At 40.4% G+C, this 22553-nt stretch overlaps 1 protein-coding gene across 2 annotated transcripts in view; it reads left to right on the forward strand.

The window, feature by feature from the left end:
• TTC39A (tetratricopeptide repeat domain 39A) overlaps window positions 1-17807 on the forward strand; it is a 41261-nt gene extending 23454 nt beyond the window's left edge. Inside the window, exons 9-18 of one of the 2 annotated variants that reach the window (XM_065738797.1) lie at window positions 4845-4953; window positions 5570-5637; window positions 5766-5825; window positions 6578-6739; window positions 8018-8109; window positions 9119-9239; window positions 10808-10919; window positions 12769-12883; window positions 13572-13688; window positions 16960-17807. In XM_065738797.1, the coding sequence (XP_065594869.1) occupies window positions 4845-4953; window positions 5570-5637; window positions 5766-5825; window positions 6578-6739; window positions 8018-8109; window positions 9119-9239; window positions 10808-10919; window positions 12769-12883; window positions 13572-13688; window positions 16960-17080 (1077 nt within the window). In that variant the 3' untranslated portion in view covers window positions 17081-17807. Of the gene's footprint in view, window positions 1-4844; window positions 4954-5569; window positions 5638-5765; window positions 5826-6577; window positions 6740-8017; window positions 8110-9118; window positions 9240-10019; window positions 10087-10807; window positions 10920-12768; window positions 12884-13571; window positions 13689-16959 lie in introns of those variants that run through there. The other variant, XM_065738805.1, reaches the window with a different exon arrangement.
• Window positions 17808-22553: the final 4746 nt, after the last annotated feature.

Here is a 22553-nt window from a genome sequence, read left to right on the forward strand (position 1 = left end):
TCATGATTAAAAACAAGGAACATTTGGCAGAGCATTAATTAGAATTTGGAAACTTCATAGAGCTTATTGAGAGCTGTTTCACAGACAATAAAGGCAAAAATGCAATACTTTAACCTGTCTGTTATGAAAACAGAGTAGCTAAAGCAAAATCCTTAGAAAATGTAAAGATAATTCACATAGCAGAATTCTGAAAATAAAATAATTTAGATTCATCAGTGTCTTGGGCTTGGAGGGGCCCATTTAGTTCTTTGTTGAACACTTATCCTTTTCCTGCAGATGAAAATTTTCCCTTTAATTGAATTTCTGTTCTTTTGCCCTGTGGTTTGTTGTATGGCTGTGAGTGGGCTGCTATTTGTGTTGATGAGTCAGCTCCTGTTCCAGTTTTTTAATATCTGTCTAAAGCATGACCTAGATTACCATAAATTTAAACAAAAACCTGATATATGCACACCAAGAAAAATATCATTTTAAGCATATTATTTAAAGTTCATTGATAGTCATTTATTTTAATGTCCCAAAAAAGTCTTTATGCATTTGGCAGTTCTGAGCTAGATGCCCAAAGTCAGAAACAAGATTGCAATTGCATTTGTAATCCTTTCCAGTGTGGGTTTCCCAAAGCTTACAAGAGGAAGCTGTCCTCTGCAGTACGATGGGCTTGAAGGTGAAAGAAACAGTAATGGAAGAGGAGAGGGATGTTTGTGTCTCATGTGTTGCACCCCATCTGGAAAGAAGGAATTCTGTGTGCATCTGTGCACAGTAGTTTCAGTTAAGTGCTCATGGTGAGCACCAGGCTGTGTGGAAGATAAGAGAGCCATGGTGAGTCTTGAACAGCTTATAGTTCACTTGGAAGAGCTGTATTGCTCTGGAGACCAGTTTGCTTTTGGTGTGAATTGTGTCTTTATTAAAACTGGGTGTAAAATTGATAGATATCTCCCACGATATTAATCTGCCTTAGAGCCAGCGGACTTGCCTCTAGTGAATCTCCTCTCAGACATGTCATGACTGTTAGTTGAGGACGTGCCCAAAGCTGGATTAATTCCTCAGCCAGTTGTGGGCACTGTGGAAATCAATTTAACAGCAGTTTGGAGTCCCAGAGCTGCAGGTTGGATACAATCAAGAAAGTATAAAAGCCTGAGGCCCCCTTGCTCCCTTCCACTCAAAGAAGCGCCTGTTGTGCCATTCTCAGTTTGAGCTCCTTTCCCCTTTTATCATTAGTGAAACTGAGGGCTTATTTGTGTTTGATGGCATGGCTCTGCATTTAGGTATTGACATTCGAGGGACAGGGATGTGGTTTTACCTGATTTCATAAGAAATTCTGTGTTGAGGTGTATACATAATGCATTAGCAGGTACACTATCGTGTGTCAGAGGAGGCTGGCCTTCACCACTCACTTGGGTACTCAGTGAGGAAGGTATCCCATCTGGACTTCTTGTGTTTAATGATGACTAACTTCTGATGAGCAGTCACAAGACTCCTCCAGCTAATTTATGCTGTCATTCTTAATATCTGTACCATTCTGTAAACTGTGCTGCTAAGCTGTAGAAAAGTTTGACGTGAGTCAGCCATATGTTGCATGCATCTTACATTAGGGTGAGCTGCCAGCTTGATTTCAGGGAAAGGCAGGAAAAATTTCAGATAGAACCAATTTCCTTCAAATTATATGTTCTGATGTGGGAGGATGCTTTTTCCCAAGGCAACTGAACTGATGAATGTTTTTGATGTTTCAGTTTGTAATAAAATGAATTCCAGTTTCACACTAAGCATCTTTTTGATTTACATTTCAGTCTCCTGCAAATTTGAAACTAAAGTTATTTGCATTCAAGTGCCCAGTCTACCAGCTTAATTAGCATTTCATAGACGCTAGTAGTAGTATCCATCCTTGCTACACCTTCAGTAATGTCAACAAGTTATGGGACATGAGCAGTGACCTCGTTTTGTTTTGGTTTTATATATGGATTTGTAATTGAACAAGAATGATATAATACAAGAGCTTTCACTTCAGGTAGATAGATGGATTTTAGACACAGCTGATATAGATATAAGTTGGTCTATGTGTTCTCTAATAATGCATTTGGACTTTGTCCTGTTCATCCCACATTCACTGTGGGAATCCCCACTGGTTGAGATGTTCTGAGTAACTTAAAAAAAAGATAAGGGATCGTGTACTGTGTGTACTGGATCATGTTTGCCTGCACGAGAAATGTGTTTCGTCCTGCTCTGTATTAGAAGTTATGTTATGCAGGGTAACCTCCATCTTGTGTTAATGTCATGTAAGTATTTTACAGGAATTACTAGCACTTGTTTGACATGTCTTTGATATTGTAGCAGTGTGTTCTGTAATAGACTGTTTGGAAGTACATCCTGGTATTTTGGCACTGCTCCTGTCACCGGTGGCATAGGTGTGGGAGTTATTTACTGGTGTTAAAGGGAACTTCCTGACAATTACACATAATGTACTTGTACAGTGGCTGGCACCAGTGAGTATGGTTTGTTCAGACAGTAACTCTTTTCGTACAAGTAGCAGACTGGGCACAGATATCCTCAGCTGATCCCTGCTGAGGATCATATGGGTGTCATAGCATTGCCCAACTCATGACACCTGTTAGGTTTGCTGACTAATCTCCATTGGCCCCTTCTGCAGAAGATCATGTGCTTAGCAAGGTGATTCAGAGAGCCTGACAGGCATCCATGCTGATTTGTTCCTTGGAGAAATGTGTCCATCTCTGCCAGCTGCAGAGGGATCTGGGGCAGTCTGGCTGGATGCAGTGGCACAATCATACTTCTCAGAGATAGCAGTCATTTTCTCTCTTTGGTTATCTCACCATAACAGAAGCAGTTTGCAAGGATTTGGGGAGAAGAAGCAGCTTTGTTAAAGCCTTCTCTACAAGGAAGCATTGCAATGCTATAAGAACTACTTATCAATTTCTTATTTTTCAGACTGTGTCTATTGATGATATTACTAATTTAATATTGAAAGTTTGAGGTATTTAAGTGGCAGAGCAAAATGTAAGCAGTCTTTAATTGCTTCTGTGAGACAAATCAGGATTTTAGACATGATGCTTGGTGAGCTTCTCAGACCTGCGTAACTGTTCAGTTTAAGAACTGAACTGATGTATGCCAGATTTGCAGCTAACTTTTCTATAGAGTAGGGAATGTCTTTATCTACTTGCATCACTGTTACTGCTTTCATAGATGCAGTCCCACATGGGATGGATATGGACCATATTCCTTTTCCATATAGATGACAACTGTCGCTGGCTGTGTTAAAATTAATTTTGGAGACTTAAATACACAAGTGAAATCAAATCAAATTGATTTACATAACTAATATAATTTGTTTCACTGTTGTTCTCCAGTGCTATTCACAAGTACAAGCAGCAGCCATTAAACAAGCATTTCTACATCATATGGAAGATACCTATTGTGTGGGGCCAGGTTCTGCTGCCTGTAAAGGCTGAGAGAAATATCCAGCCTGAATATTCTTAACTTAAAAAAAAATCTGCTTTGGAAATCTACTTTTTTTTTTTTTCCCTGACAAAATCTGTTCTGCAGAATGTTTTGCCTTCTACCTTGTAGTACTGCAGTGCTACTTCTTTGAAAAATCCAAATATTTGTGGTTTTCATCTGAGCAGCTGGAAGAAGTTGAGTGTATCATATTTTACGAGGTTTTTATATCAATCAAACTTCTGCTTTTAAAAGCAGACAATGAAGTTGGCTTTGTTTGCTTAGTGTTTGCTTTCCATAAAGCCATTGATTTTTTGGTAATGTTTTTCACATCTTTTAATTTCTTCTGAAGTGCCATGCACGTCAGTATTTTCACTATTTTTATCCAGGCTGGATGTGATACAAACTCACCTGCAGATATTTGTGACAGTGCCATAATGCTTTTCCCATAACAGCTGTTAATGTAATAAATTAAGATGTAAATGTAGTTATGTTGAGTTTTAATACATTTGCAAAAAATTAGCCACACTAGTTATGTGAAAGCATTTGTATGGTAGAAATTAGAATATGATTACAGGCTTCAGGGTTTACACCATAAGAATTAATGTCAGGCAGTGTAACACCCTTCCACTGGCAGACAAAAATCAGATGAAAAAAAAAGATGAAAATCAGTGCTGAGATCATGCTGTGAGTGCTCTCTGTGATACCTTCATCAGGGGCTCCAACAGACATCCCTCGGGGTCCCTATTTATAGTGTTTGAATTGTATGTCTTTATAGTGGCCTATATCATCCAGTAATTTTCCACTGCAGTCACAGCACACCTTTCCAAACAGAATTTTCCCTCCTGCAAAATGAACAGTGCACCATGCACATTTACTAGAAAGGAAATCTCATGGTTAATGGTTGCATATTTATAATATTCTTGGTATCGTGGAGCCAGTCCTAGAATGTGCTGCTAAATGCTGTTGCCACAGGAGCTTGAAACCTTTGCACTCACTTGGAATGTGAATATAGCTTTACACTTGATTGTCTTAGTACTTCCCAGATAGAACTGAAACATTCTTTACGTTTTCCACTCATTATAGTTGTCCTGCAGCACCACTTCATTTGTCAGTGTGCTTACTGACATCCTTCAGCACTGTTATCCTTTGCCCTCCTCGTTGTAAATTATTTTTTCTCTGTTGTCTTTCCCAGAGATTAAGCATGTACTCCTTGAAAAGATGTTAGATAATTTTATGTGTTTGTGTCTCTGGTTGCTACATAAGCAATTTGCATCAGCGTGTTTTGGAAATTTGGTGGGTGAGCAGTCTACAAATGACACTGCAGAAGCTAACAAACTAGCAAAAGGTAGATTTGGTTCTTTTCCAATCCTTTGTCTTCCTCACCTCTGTCTTCACAGGAGCGTGGCCTGCTGCAGCTTCAAGAAGGAGCATCCTCGTACAGCTTTAGGTCGGTGCTGTGTACCATGCTGTTGCTTTGCTATCATACTTTCATGACCTTTGTTTTAGGTAAGATGGTTTACAATAACTCTTGGATTTGATCAGTTCTTGTGGGAGACAGGCTTGGGGGGGAAGATGATTTCATCACCTGTGTGTTGATGAAATGTTGGTTCATGATCAGATTAAATATGTCATTTGTGTGTGGCTTTATAATAGTGATTATACCTGAAGAGAGCATCTTAATCTTCAAGAATGAGATTTCTTTAATGCATAAGATGGGAAAAAATGGGGTAACAAAAGAAGTCACGAGAGCTAAATCTGTATTCTGTAGTCAGTTTGAAATTTGGAAGGTTGAAAGCATAACTGAGATTACTGTCCTAAATACTGTAATCACGTTCATATATTGTCTTCTTGGGGAGATGATAGCTTCCAACTGAGAGTATACTCTTCCCATTTAGCTACTATTAAAACTTTTTCAGTGCATTGGTCTACACACACTTTCAATTTATAAAGCACAATGTTGTTTGGATCTTCCTGCTTGCTAGTTTAGTGAAACACTGACCTGTATTTATGCCTGATTTATGAGAGAGGAACTTCTGTATTGGCCAGATGAAGATGGCTATCAGTACCTTGCCTTCCTGTTTTGTCTTGTTTTTTACTTATTTTTTTATCATTTGCACTCTAGGGACAGGAAAAGGAAATGTTGAGGAGGCAGAAAGGCTACTTAAACCTTACTTGGCTCGCTATCCAAAGGTAAACTGAATCATAATTCAGATTGGTATGATTGTTTGATGTTTCCCTGCCAAATAGCTAAGTTAGACTGTATAGTCAGCTTGAAAACTGTTAAAGAATACTTGTATTTTTATTATTATTTATTACAGGGAGCCATATTCCTGTTTTTTGCAGGCAGGATAGAAACACTGAAGGGTAATATTGATGCGGTAAGTAATCCATTCGCTTTTGAGAAAATAAGCCTCAAAAGCTTCAGAAAAACTCTGGGGACAGCGTTTCCTTTTTTTGTTTAATGCTTCCTGTAGCTTTGGCCTGTATGAATTTATTATTCATGAATTTCAAGTAGGAGTTTAGAAAACTATTTTGATGAACTTGTTGGACCAGCTCATGTCACTACGCTTGATTTATGGTGATAAACTCATCCACCAGTATCAGTGACACTGTTTCCTCATTGCCTTTCATATCCTGAAGCAAGTCATACCTTTAATAACATCTCATGATAATATTTCGCCTTCTGCCTGAATAGATAGTCAGTCATACAAGACTTGAAAGAGTTAAAGTGCTGGAGAATGCATGTCTAAAATATTCCAAGAATGAGTATCAGTTGATTGCAGTGCTATAGCTCCTTTGGAGCTATGATAGTAAGTCTCAGCTTCACATCTGTCCTCTGATTTTAGTTTCCCAGTTTCCCCTAGGGATTAACATTAATTTTTGCCTGCATGTAGGATTGACAATATGTTTCAAGAATGGGGAGCTGTGTGGCAGGAAAAAACTTGCTAACTCCGGGGTAACTGTGGAGTCAGGGATCTCTTATATGAAGCCACCAGACATGATCTTGGGGAATGCTGGGCTGTTTTTAATTAGGAAGTTGCAGGGGCAACTGTGAAAGCAGGTCATGGAGACCCAGGGTCTATTACATTTACATGTGATTAAGGCAGTATCTGGTAATCTCTCTGTTCAGGCAGTTAATAGGTATGAAGAGTGCTGTGAGGCTCAGCAATACTGGAAGCAGTTTCATCACATGTGTTACTGGGAGCTCATGTGGTGCTTCACCTACAAGCGCCAGTGGAAGATGGCCTTCTTTTATGCAGATCTGCTAAGCAAAGAAAACACCTGGTCAAAGGTAAGCTAAGTAGAACAAGGATAACATACTGAGTGGCATGCATAAGGCCCTGTAGTGTCTATCAACTCTTATCAGATGGAGCTGGCTTTTTGTAGCTTTGAGCTGACTGAAAACTGTAAAATAAAATTCTGATCTATTGTGACTTCTAAGACAATGTGAAATGTGAGCATTTAAACCAGAGCAGATTGTGGGCATAGAAAAATCTTTTGGGCCCCATTTGTAGATGAAGAACAACCTGCTAAAGATGTTCTGCCATGCATTGACTGGTCATTTTATCAGCACACAGCAGTTAGTGGCAAGCTGCCATTTCCCTCTTTACGTTATGGATATAAGCTCTGTTGGTGATGAGTGAGGCTAACCATGATGATGCCTCTCTGATAATAAATGTAATCAGAAGATGCACCGTGCCATGTGCACGTGAAAAGGAGAAGTTCTCAGGTCTATAATTCTTATTAGCTTTTCTGCAACCTTCACCTGAGCCCCAGAGAAATCTGTCAGAAAAGTTTCAAGTCTGGTAAATGGGTGCTGAGGTTAACTGGTGTTCACTGGTTTGTTTCCCTTCAGTGTGGTCACACTGTGTGTGCATGGGAGGTGTATCAATGTTTGTTTTTTTTCAACTGCTCATTGTGTGTATTGGCCAAATGCAACCACAAGTGGGATGAGGTACAAACAGCCAGATGAGAGCAGCTTGCACAGTATTCCCAGCTGAGTAGAATCTGCAGCAAGGACTCCCACAGTGCTGTTCCTTTGTAGAGGAGCAGTACTCAACCTGGAGCTCAGATATCCTGAGACGCTGTATGATTAATATTAATGTGTGTGTCCTTTTAAACTGTGTAGCTTTAGGTAGTATATTGCAGGGGGCCTTGAGGCAGCAGAGAAGGTGCTTCCTATTAATAGGAATTGCTTGGTAGGACCAAAATATTAAATACTTGAACTAAGTGAATGATGGTCATGTAAATAGACTCTTAAGCTTGGACTGTTTATTTACAGCAGAATCTAAGATACTTTTCCTGAAAACTCCTGAAACTTAAGGTTAATTTAATCTCCTTAAAGCAATACTCAAAACTCATGACTGTTACCTCTGCTGTTCCAAATACTGTAATGTCCTGTGTGCTGCTTTGCTTTCTTTGGTTGCTTAGAAATCCCTGTGGAATCAGTACGTTTCATAATCTGAAATAATGAAATAATTTAAATTTAAATAATAATTCAAAAACTACTGTCCTTTTTCTAGAACTTAATATTTGAGATATGATACCACCTTCTTGATTGCATTTGCAGGCTACCTACATTTACATGAAAGCTGCTTATCTCAGCATGTTTGGGCCAGATGACTGCAGTCCTTTTGGAGACAATGAAGTTGAATTATTCAGGTAAAATTTGCTAACTACCAGCTATAAGAGTTCCGTATCAAATCACAGTGTTTGAGGAAGAGAGGCAAAATTACTCATTATGCAGTTTGAAAGATCTGCACAAAGAAAGTTGGAATTGGTAAGAAATTGCAGAATGAAATGGTACCTTTAGGCTAAAGGAGACCTTGAATGGAGACAGCAGATTTCTGCTGGCCTGGGAGAGCTTTAGGGACCTTTCTTTGAGAAGTTAGTTTAATCAGCCATATGGTGGCTGCTGTACTTGCATGTAACATTCAAGTTCTTTATAATTGTTTCTTTAATCAAAGCCGCATGTAAGATCAGAAAGTCTTCAATGCAGTATGCTACAAGATGGATGCCTTCTGTAGCAGTTAATGGAGACGTTCTGATTTGGGGATTTGAAGTCTGAGAGAAGTATGGAATAGTTACATGTGCAAGTGGATACTTCCATTATTGACACAGTAACTTAATCTGATTGTTATGAGTAAGTACAAAAAAGTCTAGCTTTTGCTGGGCCAAATAAAATTAACTACTTTGCTTTTTTGAGTCTATTTCTGTAAAATTTGAATAACACTATTTTTTATGTGCTTACTATGTATTGATTCTTTTCAGATGTTCCATAATGTAAATAATCATTGCAAGCAGATTTCATTCTTTTTCATTGGGATACATTGCAAAGGGAATCAGGTTGTTCTTTGGGAAAGCAGGAGCCAGCTTGCCTCTTTCTCACTCTGTGAAAGTGGTCCCTTTATAAGTTAGGCACATCATCTAATTTTTTCTTTTGGATGGGGAAGAGCACTTCGTTCTTCTGCTTGTTTAAAATGGAAGCCCAAAGAGCTATATGCATGCGCTGCATAAACAGCTTTTGTGAATGCATGTTGCTGTGCTTCCCCAGAGATAACAGTTCAGTATGTAACATCTTTGACTCCATTTATTTATTTTTAAATTGAAGTGTTGTTATCCCAGGTGTTCCTGCAGGAAAAATCCCTTATGTTTTCTTTTAAACTTTCAGGATTGTTCCCAGCCTGAAACTGAAAATTGCAGGGAAGTCACTGCCTACAGAAAAGTTTGCCATTCGGAAAGCTAGACGGTATCTTTCTTCAAACCCCATTCCTTTACCTGTTCCACCTTTGGTAAGCTAGAAACGTTTCCTCCCCCCCCTCCATGTTACACTTTCGTTTTTTTGTTTTTAATGGAAAGAAAACCAGGGTAATTGGAATAGTATCTTTCCATGTTTCTAAGGTAAAACCTCTGCAGGAGACTGGAATGTTCCCAAAACAAAGCCAAATGAATGCAAGGAATGCTGTAAAACTGGGGCAGGCACCAGCCACAAGGAGCTGAGCCAGTTGTTTGTGACACGTAAATGTGTTGCATGTGTAACTCATTATTCCAGCTATAGACTAGCATGCTCCTAACAGCTTTCTTTTAATTACCTTTTGAGGAACTTTGTCCTGGGTTTCTTCTGTCACGAGTCATTTACTGACACTATTAAAAGAAGACTTTAAGTGAGGAAAAGAACAAGAAAACAATGCAAGAACTGGGTGCCCCATGTAAGCATCTACTTAATCTGCCCAAGTGTTTGCAGTGTGGTGCCCCCAGAGCACCTTGGTGATGGGATGAAGCATGAACATGTCTCTATAGCCACTCCAGCAAGCTGCTCTCCACTGGTAGTTGTTTATGGTGGCTGGGTTTTTTTTTGATGCCTGTAGATGCATCAGATGCACACAGTTCCCCTTGATCAGGTAGGATCAGCTGCATAAGGCTCCACCCATTGCCTGGCTCACGTGGCTCTTATAAAACTCTTGTCTTTAAATGCCAAATAAAAGAACATTAAACATAAAAAGAACAGAAAAGGTTTGCCAAGAGCTGAGGAGCTGCCATTTGCAGTGCTCCAAGCTGTTTTATTTGAGAAACAGATGAATAATTAGTAAATTCTCTTTAAAAGAATGCCTGAGCAAGGAGAGCCTCCTGGAGACACTGGTGAGTGATCATTTCTCAGCCCACCAGCTGGGTATGTGACACAGTGCTTCCTGAAGAAATACAGTCTCCTGGAGATAAGTTACAGCACGGCGTGGGTATTCACTAGAGACCACTTTCCACCTCGTCATAAGACTGACATGAGAGGAAGTACATAGGTGACACAGATTTGTCTTTCAGGTTTCAGAGATTGTAGAGAGTAAAGAACCATACACACCTGGGGTTTGTTTGGGGTATTCTAATGGGATTTTACCTAATCAGGTTTCTGTACTAAAGGCTTTCCTTGGGTGTCCTTGTGGAAACACAGCAGTCTTTGTTTCTGCTGCAGTTGCATATTTGAGGCAGCAGATGTCATAGCTGAACAGATAAAAGTACTCTGAGGATATGGAAAACGGTGCAGAATGCCATTTCTAGAATTTTTCTTTACCTTGTGAAGGGACTCACTAAGGGAGAAAGGTCCTAATCTCAGATATTTAGCCTAGAATAAGTAGTTCTGCAGTATTTATTGGCATTGAGTGCAGTCAGTGGCTCTTCAGCTGTTTTCCAGGACTGATCTGCTCTGAAAAGGAGTAGGACTTTGGCAGTGACAATATGTTTTGACAAACTGAGATTTTGGTTAAGGAGTCTGTAACTTTTGAATCATACAGAGATAACAGAAGTATTTGATAGCTGCATTTATCCACATGCTGTAGTTAACAATGGCGTCTTCTCTCCCTGATCCTAGGAGATGATGTATATCTGGAATGGCTATGCTGTAATTGGACAATGTCCCAACTTAACAGAAGGCATGTTAGAGACTTTAATTGAAGCAGAAGAAACATTGGCAAGAAGTTCAGGTAATCAGTGATATGGTTTAATCAGGTATTTTACAGTGCAATAACTGAAGATATTATCCGTGAATAAAGAGAGACACTTGTTAGTAAAGTTAATCTGATCATATGAGGAAAGTAGATTATGAAACCATAAACTGTTAATGCAGACAGGAATAATTTTCCTCTTCTGTCATAGCAATAACTCATAATACTAGCAAGCTATTTTCCTTCCACAGATGTATATTAGGAATAATTTATGACACACATTGAAGGCCTGTTTATTTTGCTAGCTCAAAATCAGTGTATGAAATGACTTGATTACTTAGATCATTAAGGTTTATTATTCTTAGGTACTGTATTTCAGTTTTGAAGAATAAATAGAATGAGATGAATGTCTATCTTCTGTTCCAAAAGTGCTGTCAGCTTACAACATGACCTTGGAGGACTGAATGGTATTCGTGTGTCAGAAGCTGGGACACCAGGGATGGTCTTTTCTTTGCACAATGAAGGGACATAAGAAAGGAGATAATACTGAACTGGAACAGTCTCTGCTACCATGTCTTTTGTCACTCTATTAATTACCTTTTTATTTCTTGCCAGTATTTCCCAACACCACGGAATTGCAACCTAAGTTTTTCTCATAGTTTCCCCTTACATAAATATTTGATCTTATGTCTTTTCTGTAAAAGGATTGAGCCCACCTTTATAAAGGAATATGGGTTGTCACTGCATTGCAGTCTTTTCTGGGACCTTGGTGCATTGTTACACAAGTACTCCTTTAGAGTTGAAAGAGTTGCTTGATAGAATGGCTAAAGCTGTCTCCTTTTTAATTATGAGAACAGGCAAAAACATTTCAAAAGATGACATCTTATTAAAAATAATTTGTCTGTTTCACCTCATCACACATTTTGCTACATTTTTTGGGATAAGTGAATTATTTATTTCTTTTTTCCTAGTTGATAAATAGTGAATAAGGCTGACACTTTGCAGGGACACGTGGGAGCTTATTCACGTCTGTAAAGTATTATGAGGACATACAATTGAAAAGGGCAGTATATTTTAAACACATCAACAATTTAAAGTATTACTTGTTACAAATAATGACTTGCTGTTTCCAGGCATCATGCTTCCCTGGAGCTTTCCTGATGATGTTTGAGGCTGAACTGTAGCCTTTTCAAATATTTTCTTTCTTACTGCTGGATTCCTAATTCAAGAATCTAACACTATAAAATCTTCAACCTGAGAATGTGCTCATGCCAGTAATACACAGATAAGGTGTAGAAATTCTGTTAGTGGAAATATCTAGAAATGAAAAATCTGATGTTATACACAGCTGTGCCTAGGATCAGTCCCTAAATGTTTTATTTTATGCACCTGGGGGCAGTTTGTAGGCTGTATTATATCGAATCATTAAGGTTGGAAAAGACCACTAAGATCAGCTAAATCCAATCAAACAGAAAAGATGCTCAGAAGAGACGAGATCTGCTGATTTTCTTATGAAATAATTCTTCTGTGGCCCTGAGACATCTGACAGAGTGCATTTGTAGTGTGTCAGCTGTTGGAGTGACAGAGGAAGAACTGGAGAAAGGACTATGGTACACAGTAGAAACAGGTTGAAAGTCAGCACAACATACAGCGTCACACATATTACTTCAATTTCTTATCACCTGATATTTCGTGGTACAGGTTTGTCTGTGACAGCAGGAAACTACCCTGAATGAACTTTTAACTGAATTTATTGTAGTTCCTTCTCTCCTGTGTTCCAGTAAATGGGTTTTATCATACTTACCTGTGTAAAAGTTTTCCTGTAAATAAGAAAGTCTGCACTGCTCTAAGAAGTTTTCTAAAATATGCCATTTGCTTCACCTTGCAGCTACAGAATTGCTAGCAGATGACCAGTGCGTGATAAAACTGTTAAAGGGTTTATGCCTCAAGCATTTGGGCAAGATCTCAGAGGCAGAAGGCCATTTTAATTACATCTACTTAAAGTAAGTTGTCATACCTGGCATACAGGCAGACTCTTGAATTTCTCAGAACCTGTTCATTTTGAGTAAGAGCAGGTGCAACCGTAATGTGAACAGAGAGGATTACAGAATCTTTAGTATTTATTTCACTTGTTCTGGTATCAAGGGATCACAATTTTAATTGCCAGTGTTGTTAGCCATATAAGGAGGGAAGAAGTGCACTTCGGCACTTTTTACTGATGTTTTCTCCTCTTTGAGAACTACACGCACACACACACCATTTTTGTGATGCTGCTGTTTTTTCCTCCCTTTCCTTTTAGCAATTATGCCTAAAGAACCAAATGTAGTCTCCAGAGATGACTGGCAGCATGATTGTGTTTGGAACTCCTGTACATCGTGCAGAGAATGGGATCTCTTTTTCTCAGTTCACACAGTGCTTGTAATATTATCACCTTCTTAAAATTTTCCCTTATAATAAATGCCAGTAATTTTTAATCCTGAGAAATAACATGATGTTATGATGGTTATGGTAAAGTGCACATTTAATAACCTAGAAGGTAATGTTGGACAGAGAACACAACAAACATTGTAATAAAGATTGATTGCTCCTCGTGATCTTAGCTAATCTCTTATTTATTTTTGCTTGGAGCTGTTAAATGAAGGGAACAATAAATCATTTCAACATCTTGAGGCTATTTCTTTTCCTATGCAGTGAGAAGAAGATAAAATATGACCATTATCTAATTCCAAATGCCTTGCTGGAGCTTGCATTGCTGTATCTGGACCAGGACAGAAGAGAAGAAGCAATAAAACTACTAGAAAGAGCTAAGTAAGCAGGTTAAAAGCCTGTTCTGGTGGGTCAGTGTGGTGTGTTACTGATGGGCAGGAAGCAGAAATATTAATACTATAAAAACTCATAATTTTTTTTATTCAGCAGAAGCACATATGAGGTAGGTTCACTTGGGACCTTCTCAGGTAGCAGGCAGTATCTGATGGTTCAGTCTCTGAGTTAACCATCCATACTGATCAGAGCAAAAATAATTTTAAGGATGTTAGTATGAGGTTCAAAGGCTTCCATAAGAATTATTCCAATTATTACAAGATGTAATTTTCTTTGTAATATATTTACTTAATCATAAAAGACGTATTCAGTGAAATCACAGCCCTGTGTAAGGGCTGAAGAAATATTATTCAGATTGATGGCCAGCAGTGCTGGCTTCTTTCCTTGATTAAATACATTTAAAACAGTGTTCCAGTTTGCATTTAGTATCTTTGCATTTTCATCTGCATCTGAGAAGGCTGAAACACCTGCCATTGCTATCTTTGTTGTGATTGTTTTTTCTATCAAAGTAGATTTATGAGGAATAGTTGGACTTGATCATGTGTGTTCATTTCTATAAACCTAACAAATCTAGTTTTGCCTCTGTCCCAATCTTCAGTGCTTTGCTGAGCCAAAATTTCTATCTGGGGAAAAGAAAGGGGGGAAAAAAAAAGAAGCATTCCAAGCCAAATAACCCTGATCTCCTTCAGGCATCCTGCAGCAGAGCAGTTCACCTCTCTGCCTGCATGCTGAACGAGTCCAGATGTCTGCATGTTTCCAAGCGAAGAGTCACGCCAGCCACTGCTGCAGGTGTGCAGCTGCAAAACTCATCTCTAGCCCCATCTTTCAAAGAGGCCAGACAGAGGTTTTGTGTCGATCTCTTGTCCAAGTCAACCCACTAAGAGTGTTGTATTAGCCTGCTGAAGGTGATGCCAAAAGCCTGTCAACGCAAAAATTAAAATATTGCAATCCTTAATCCCCTGTGCTTGTGAGCCTGGTTCTCTGAGGACACATGGAAGATAGTAAGGGTAGCAAAAATGCTGTTTGCAAAATGCAATGGAAATTGTTTTAGTCAGTTTCGTGTTTCTCAAAATGCACCTCACCTCAAGCTGTATTTGAATACAGATTATTCAAATCTTAAAAAGAAGTCAGGAAATTAATGTTGCAGAGCTTCTCATTCTGTCTAGTATTGCTGACAGTTCCTGCTCAGCCTTTCCCCTTTCCACCTGGCAGCTTGTGTGGCTCAGGTCACAGACTCTTCAAGGGAAGATGTTTGGCTTACAGGGGAGCTCAGCAGATCACAGCTTTTAAAAATCTGTGTATGAAAAGCTAATAATCAGATTTGTTATGCTCAAAGAACTCATGGGAATTGTAACCATAAAAAAACCAGAAAGGTCTTAGAATCCTCAGAGTCACTGAGATTGGAAAAGATCACAAAGATCACCAAGTCCAACCCCAGCCCACCCCACCGTGGCCGCTCACCATGTCCCTCAGTGCCACATCCCAATGGATCTTGAACACCTCCAGGGAAAGTTACTCCATGCAGCCTGTAAGTTACCACCTGTAGCTGTTACGTCCTCAATCAGAACACACACAAAGGTTTTAGGAGCCTTCAGCTATAAATGCTGAACGTCTTTCCAGCCACTAGAGGGAGAATGCGTTATTCGTGTTGGGTTGTAGAATTGCAAGGCTATATGTTCGCTGCTGGCAGGAGTGGAAATGAGTGCTCTTCTTGTGCGTGACGCTTGATTTGCTTGACCTAAATCTGCATACTGCTGCTGGCTTAAATGTTTCAACTCTAGGAGAAAGGAGTGAAATGAGACGATTAGTAGTTTAGACTTGATCACGCTTGGAAATATTTGTATTTGTTTTACCACAAGCTACAAGCAGCAATATCAGCCTGCTGATGAGAAATACAAGAGGCATTCTTTAATATCTGCGTGACAAAATCTTAAGTAAAAACTCTGGAGTGTTTCAGATGAGCATACAGCACAACTCGTTCATTTCCTTCTCTCAGTCAGCCCCTTGAGTGCTGCATACATAAAATTATAAGTGGGTATGGGACAGGCAAGGAATGCCTTGTTTTCACTGTGAGGCTGCTGTAGTGGCAGATGCTTGCCTCCACGCTTCATTGAATTATGAATTTTGAGCTGAAGTGTTTTAGATACACAGACTGTTTAATATGTGATGTAATGCTTCTGTAAAGATGACAAATATCTGCTAAAAGAAAATTACCCTGCTAATTTTCTTATCCTCCTTGGTATTTGGATTCTGTATCCATCTTGCAAGAGCTGAAGTGCTAACTCCTAGTAAGTAGGATCTGCATTTTCTGTTTTTTTTTTTTCTTTCCATGAAAATACAGATTCTTCTGCTCTTCAGGACATGACTTAGCTGCAGGAGACAATAGGCAGGTGGCACTGCTGAATTGGCCACTGGATGTCTGTGGGAGGAAGTCCTGCCAGTCTTCCTCTGGGCTGGCGAATTGCTCTTCAAAAGCAGATATGGACTCATGTGTACCCACTTTCCAAGCTTCTAGGGCAACAAAGTGCCTGGCTCTGTTTCTTGCATGCACAGTCCTCATCTGTGACAGCCACAAGATGGTGATGGGGCACTTCCTTCAGAGGAGGGCTCAGAAAAGCTGCTCGCTCCTTCTTTTCTTTCTTTTTCCTCTTTTCCTCCCTCTACTTTTATGAAATGTGACTGCTGAACTAAGATGAGTCCAAGGTCCATCTGTGCTCCGGGGTGCTTTGTAGGTAGCACAGGGAAAGGTGTAAGTACCACCTCAGAATAGGTTTCAGGTCCCATCTCCACTTCTTTGTCAGACGTAGTTTTTTCTCCCTGCATGTTGGTTCTAATCGATTTATTTTATTCTGATTTGGCAAGTAACTTGCAGGCAGCATTAAAAAAAGAAAAAAATCTGTTCAAATTTGTCAGTTGTACGTTGGGAGAAGAGAAAAAAAGCCCTAATTTCTGAATATAAACTAAGTTGGTGTTATGGATATTTAATATTTTTAAATATTTTATTGAGTAGAACAAATCCAGTTCTTATTAAGCCGTATTTTCTGGTAATTGCCAGACAGTAGAACTACAAATAAAGAACAAAGAGCTGCATTGTTTGGCTGGGAGCACATGCCATGTATTTTACAGTAAGCAACAAAAGAGCTTGTGAAGGAAGGCGTTTTGCTGTCTACAGTTGTTTTGCTTAGAGCAATAATATAAAGATAACTTGAAAAAGTTTGAAAAATATATATTCATCAGAGTTGATCTGCTTTTGTTTTAGACAAAACTACAAGAATTACTCCATGGAAACAAGAACACATTTCAGAATTCAAGCTGCCCTGCATCAAGCCAGATCCGCCCCAGAAAATGGAATGCATTCTGGAGCCTCTGCAGTGTCGTAACTTTCCCTTCTTTGATGTCCTGTTTGTGGCAGACTTCGGTGCATACAGTTACTGACTCTTCAGAATTATTTTTCCTTCTCTTTCAAGTCGGTGAGAAATCAAGTCATTCAAAATTTTTAGAGATGATACATAAAACTTTAATGTAATAACACGGCGAAAACTCTCAAACCAACCATAATGCATAAAACATTTGTTTTTCCAGCAGTCGCTTTTCAAATTCTTACATTTGTGCAGCTCACCTCTCAATCGTGTGCCTTTTCTTGCTTGTGTTCACAGCATTTGCTAAGCAAGACACAACATCAAGTGCAACAACCGGAAATACAAACAAACCCTAAACCTTCTGGGGTTCACAGATTTAATCAGTTAGCTTTAAGCACTCATCTGGATTCGTGCTGCTAGCAGTTGAGAACAAAGCTTTGCTTTTTCCAAATATCTGCTTACTTGAAATGGTGTGAGAGTGGTGCACAAGAAGCACAGCAGGGAGGAGCTCTGAGTTCTGGGCATTTTCAGTTGAGCATAGAATGTCTTCTGTGGCTTTTAGTAGTTACTTTTTTGCTGCTATATGAAACTTGCTGGTGGAGAAAAGCCATGCAAGTTTCTTGATTTTTTTTTTTTCTTCAGTCTTCATGTCAAGTCTGCTGCTTGTAGTGGCTGAATGATTTATGAGGGGTCAAGGGCAGAGAAGAAGATGGTGGCAGGATAAAGCTGCACCACTGCTTTGAAAAGTTAAAAAAATTGGGAGGATGTTAGGAAAAAAGTTCTGTCATCAGAACAAACGTAATTTTAAGTTCTTATTGTATTTAAAGCACAAGTCCTTGAAGGTCACTTAAGAAACAGCAATATTCCACTGGATGCAGAGCAGTGTGCAGTCACTGTGACACTCACTTCCTTCGTTCAATGATTGTTGTTGAAGTTGATTTGCCTGCTTGAGATGTCCATGTTTGAGGAGATGCACGGCAGTGTTTCCTGTGGTAAGCAGCTCAGGTTGGAGTAGGCTCTTCTGGCACAGTGCTCTGCCCTTACAAAAGAGCCATTTTGCTTTTTTCTTCTTCTGATGTTTTTGGGGAGTCGTGAGGAAGGGGGTGCACTGAGAGCAGAGCGAGAAGGGCTATTACTCCATGTCCAGTGCTCTCTGCCATATCATTGCTGCTCTTCTGCAGAACTGAAGCAGTCAGAGGTAACACGTTTTCACAGTACTTACTGTTCTCTGTACTTGTACGTCTGTGTTTTTTGAGGGCACACTTCTACCTCCCTTTTGAGAGAGATTCTTCCCAGTAACCCATTCTGATGTGTGGAGATGGGATGTCTTCTGATGGCCCTTTTTCTCTGATGGAGATCCTCTTTGGGAAGATTCATATAGAAGCACCTCGTGGTGTAATATTCTTTCTAAAGTGATTGTTCCCAGCAGAAGATTGACAGTTTATAGCTCTGCTTTTACCTCTCCTAAGGAAATGTCATTGTTTTATAATGCAAATTAATATACAGGGAGACAGAACCACAGAACCACCTGTTCCTCAGCACTGAGAACTTGCATTGTATTAAAAATAGACACCCTTTATAAAAGTCTTCTCCAGTTAAAATTATAGATGAAAACCTCATTTTTTTTAAAGTGACTTTCTCATATAAATTCAGTTCAGGTAAATTTCTCAATTCAGATACAATTCAGTATGAGCAGTTAATGCTATTTACGTATTGCACATCAGAACTTAAGTGTAAAAACTCAGTCATTCTTTGTATAGAATAAAAAAGGTTCTTGTTCTATTTCATGCATATAATGCCTCTTCTTCCTCTTGTGTCCTTTTGAAATATTTTGGCAGTCTTAGCATCTTTTGACCAAGCAATGCCATGAAAGTTAGCATAATTTGCACTGTGCAGAAAGTGAACAATCTTGTGACTGTAGATTCATCTCTCAAGGCCACTGAAATGCCCTTTGAAACTTCACCCACAGCTGAGTTTCGCCCATGCTCTTCGATGCGTTGCACAAAGGACACGCTGTGCAACGTGCACTCAGCTCTCCTGACTCTTTGCCACGATGAAAATCTTAAGGTTTTTATAGTCATCTTTGGTTGAGCATAAACACCAGCAGTAGCATGCTCCTGATCTCCAGCTGCAATTGAGGACCTCATGTTAGTGGGATCGAGTCATTAGTGCCTTCACTCCGACGTGTTAGCTCCCAGTGAGAAGGAAATACCATGGTGCAGCAACATCTTCGGGACTGCACTACTCTGAACATACTAAAGGAGAATAGCTCCTTGCTAAAGGGTGATTGGATGATCAGGTATCTTACAACTTTATGTTAGACTTGATTTTTAGGTAAGTTGCATTTTGAATTGCCCATGATTACCTTTTAGTGTACCTAATTCTGTTGCTTTTCTGTGGTTAGGGGTCAAAAACTCAAGTGACATGAGTGTTGGCTGCAGCTAATGTGTCGATGTCTGGAACATGCCATTGGTATCTGGGAGTGCCTGTCAGGATGCAGGACCCTCCCATTGCTTCTGAAGCTGCTGCATCCTCTGAAGGAGCTCTCCAGAACCACGGGTTGCTTTATCAGTCTGGAGCACTGAGTGCAATGGATTAGGGAAAGCACAGTTGGTGTGAGAAGTTCCCAAGCAGCTTCACTGTATTCACCTACAAGAGAATAGTGGATACTGCAGTGGAATCACAGATCAAGGATTTTCAGCATGGCCTGCAGTTCAGGAAACGTGAAGTACCCCTTTGGGTGGATAGACTGAAGGCCTCATTTGCAGAAGCAGTTCTGTTTTCAACATAGTATGGTCTGACTAGCACTCAGAAATGCTTTGTGTGATAAGCTTTAGCCAAGTGCTGGGATGAACTCTGAATCCTGAGCAAAGCCAGAGAGGTCAACCAAACAGAAACCAACTGACACAGCAGAAAGCAGAAGCTCAGTAGTACTAAGCCAGCAGCATAGGAGCATGCTTGGATTTGTTACTGATGCACAGTTCTGTTATGGTCTGCAGTTAATTAATTCTGCCATGTTCTGCCCTGTTCTAGCAGTGCCTTTACAACAGCATTTGAAGCTTTTATAAAACATAGAATTGTATCAAGCATTTCCTACTATTTCACACTGATTTTGGCACTGCATTCTGCATTTAGTTCGGCGCCTTAATATTTCTTGTTGATCTATGGCCTGGATCCAAGATAGCTTGAAGATGATGGGGTGACAGCTTGCCTATCTCTGGCCCAACAGAAGCAGCTGCAGTAAGAATAACGTTCCTCTGTGAAAACATGCTTCCCCAGGGTCAGCTCAGAAAGCAAAGGGCACTCCAAACACAGCACTCTCAGCCTCCTGCTCCACCTGCAAGATGCGTTGCTTTTCTTCTCTATCAAAGTACAGCAGCAGTGCACACGTGTGTAGAGTGGTGAAACAATGTGTTCTCCACAGTTCCCCCTCTGGGAGGAAGAGGAGCAGATAAAGAGGTGAGTCACGCTGTTTACTGCTCTACAGGAAAATGGTTAATGGTTGGAAACGTCACTGATGAACGAGATTGGAAAACCTGGACAGGCTGGAAATGAATTTGCTTCTTTTCTCATTACGTTCTGCAGGCACTCTTTTGTGATAGATAACATGCAGAGCATGTATTGGCAAGTTCTATAATTGAATGATTTGTCATCAGAAAATACTTGAAAAAGATGCTTGCTAGAGTTGCTCAGGTCCGGTCTCTGTCTTAAAGATTTATGAAAAGCAACATAGCTAATAAATATCTGTGTTGCTCTGTGGTAAAAATCTGCATGGTGTTTGCTCCAAATTCAACAGCGTTTTGTAGGGCTGGGCTTTGTTCCATTACTTTCTGGGTTTTTTTCATCTCTGGACCTACTCTCTTTCATTGCTGGCTGAACACAGGCAACACGTTTGCTTAGAATTATGCATTGTGCTCAATCCCACTCACTTTAAGCTCTCCCTGACTACTCCACACAGAGAGTGCAAAGTGCCCACAAACACCCAGCACGCTGTGACGGGGTTCTTCAATTTATAAAAAAGAGAGAAGCAAACATTTATCTCGTGGTATTCAAGTACTGGAAGAACATTTTCAGGTCTGTGGCTGAAAAGTAATGTCTGTTTTTCATCTCACTTTTACATAAGTCTTTTTCTTACTAATTCATCCAAATAGTCATTGGAATCAAACAGAAGCCATAATATTTACTGATTTTAGGAGAAACAGATGATTGAATGTTGCGTTCACATTCTGTGCTTGTAAGAGAGCCAATGGCAGTTACAGTTTTTATTACTTGAAGTCAGCTAGGCCCTGTCTTTGCAACTGCTGTTGAAATAACGGAGGTTATTACGAAGTGATGATTTAAGTATCATTGCTACCAACTGGTTTTAATGCCTGTCCGTGATGCTGCCTTGGCTTCATGCAGGTTTGCTGCTGGAGCAGAGGGCAGAGCCCAGGGCTGGGGCCTGGTACACACAGCACAGCTCCAGCTGTTTGGGGTCTGGCTGTGCTGCTCTCTGTGTGCCACATGTATGGTTCCACGCACTCTGCTTTTGCAGATGTCTGGCACAGAAGTTATCAAATGCTTCTGTGTTCCCCATAGCATGATGTCGGTCTGCATTTGGTGATGGAGAGTGTGGAAGGTGTGCAGGTCTCCAGCACCTCTGTGTGTCTGAGAGCAGCACTTTGTGTTCTGTTGCAGTGCCTGGTGACCAGGAATTGGGGTTTGCTGCTGGATCTGAGCAGGGTGCTCGCAGAGCTCAGGCCTCCTTGTATGCTCGTTGTGGCATTGAGGTTGTGTTCGTGCTGCACATCAGCAGGGAAATAAATGATGCCATCTTTCTACAGCCAAAGTGTCCAGAAGTGTACAAGGTGGTTACCAGAAGGGAAGAGGAAATGCAGGATTAACTGTGATGCATAGGACAGACCTTGGTGTGGATATTTTGTACAGCAGCTGAACTTGGGGTTCTGCTGGGGCAGGGGCTCAGGTCTGAGGCTTTGAGCTGCAGCGTTGTGCAGTGCTCACCTCTTGCTGCTCTCTCATCCAGCACTGCATGGGGCACACAGATGTAAGCAGCCGTTGGCACCTGTGTTGTGTTGGATGGTGGGCTGCAGTGCTGGAGCTGTGCTTGGTGACAGAGCCATGGCTGCAGCTGTGGGGTGAGCTGGTTTGTGCTGCCAGTGCTTTTCTGCCCACTTGGTGATGGTGTGAGGCTCTGCTATACCACCCAGAGCTGCAAGGTTAGGAGCAGAACCTTTCACAGAGCTCAGGAAATCATTCCGAAGCCGTGAAGCAGTGTTAACTGTTAGAGATAGCATTGAACATGCTCTGTGCACTGTGTCTTCCTTCAGGTACCCCGCACTGCAGTGCTGCAGTCAGAGATGCTGTGAGGCAGCTGCAGATGTTTCTGAAGCAGCAGCATGGCCAGCTCAGTGCTGGCATTGTAGGGCTGATGGATACCTCAGGTGTCAGGAACTTCAGGTAAGGATTCCCTTCTGTGACACTGGGCTTGGCCCTG

Source organism: Cyrtonyx montezumae, unplaced genomic scaffold (assembly GCF_038088225.1).
Source record: "Cyrtonyx montezumae isolate F1298 unplaced genomic scaffold, pur_monq_1.0 scaffold_1, whole genome shotgun sequence".
Taxonomy (NCBI): domain Eukaryota; kingdom Metazoa; phylum Chordata; class Aves; order Galliformes; family Odontophoridae; genus Cyrtonyx; species Cyrtonyx montezumae.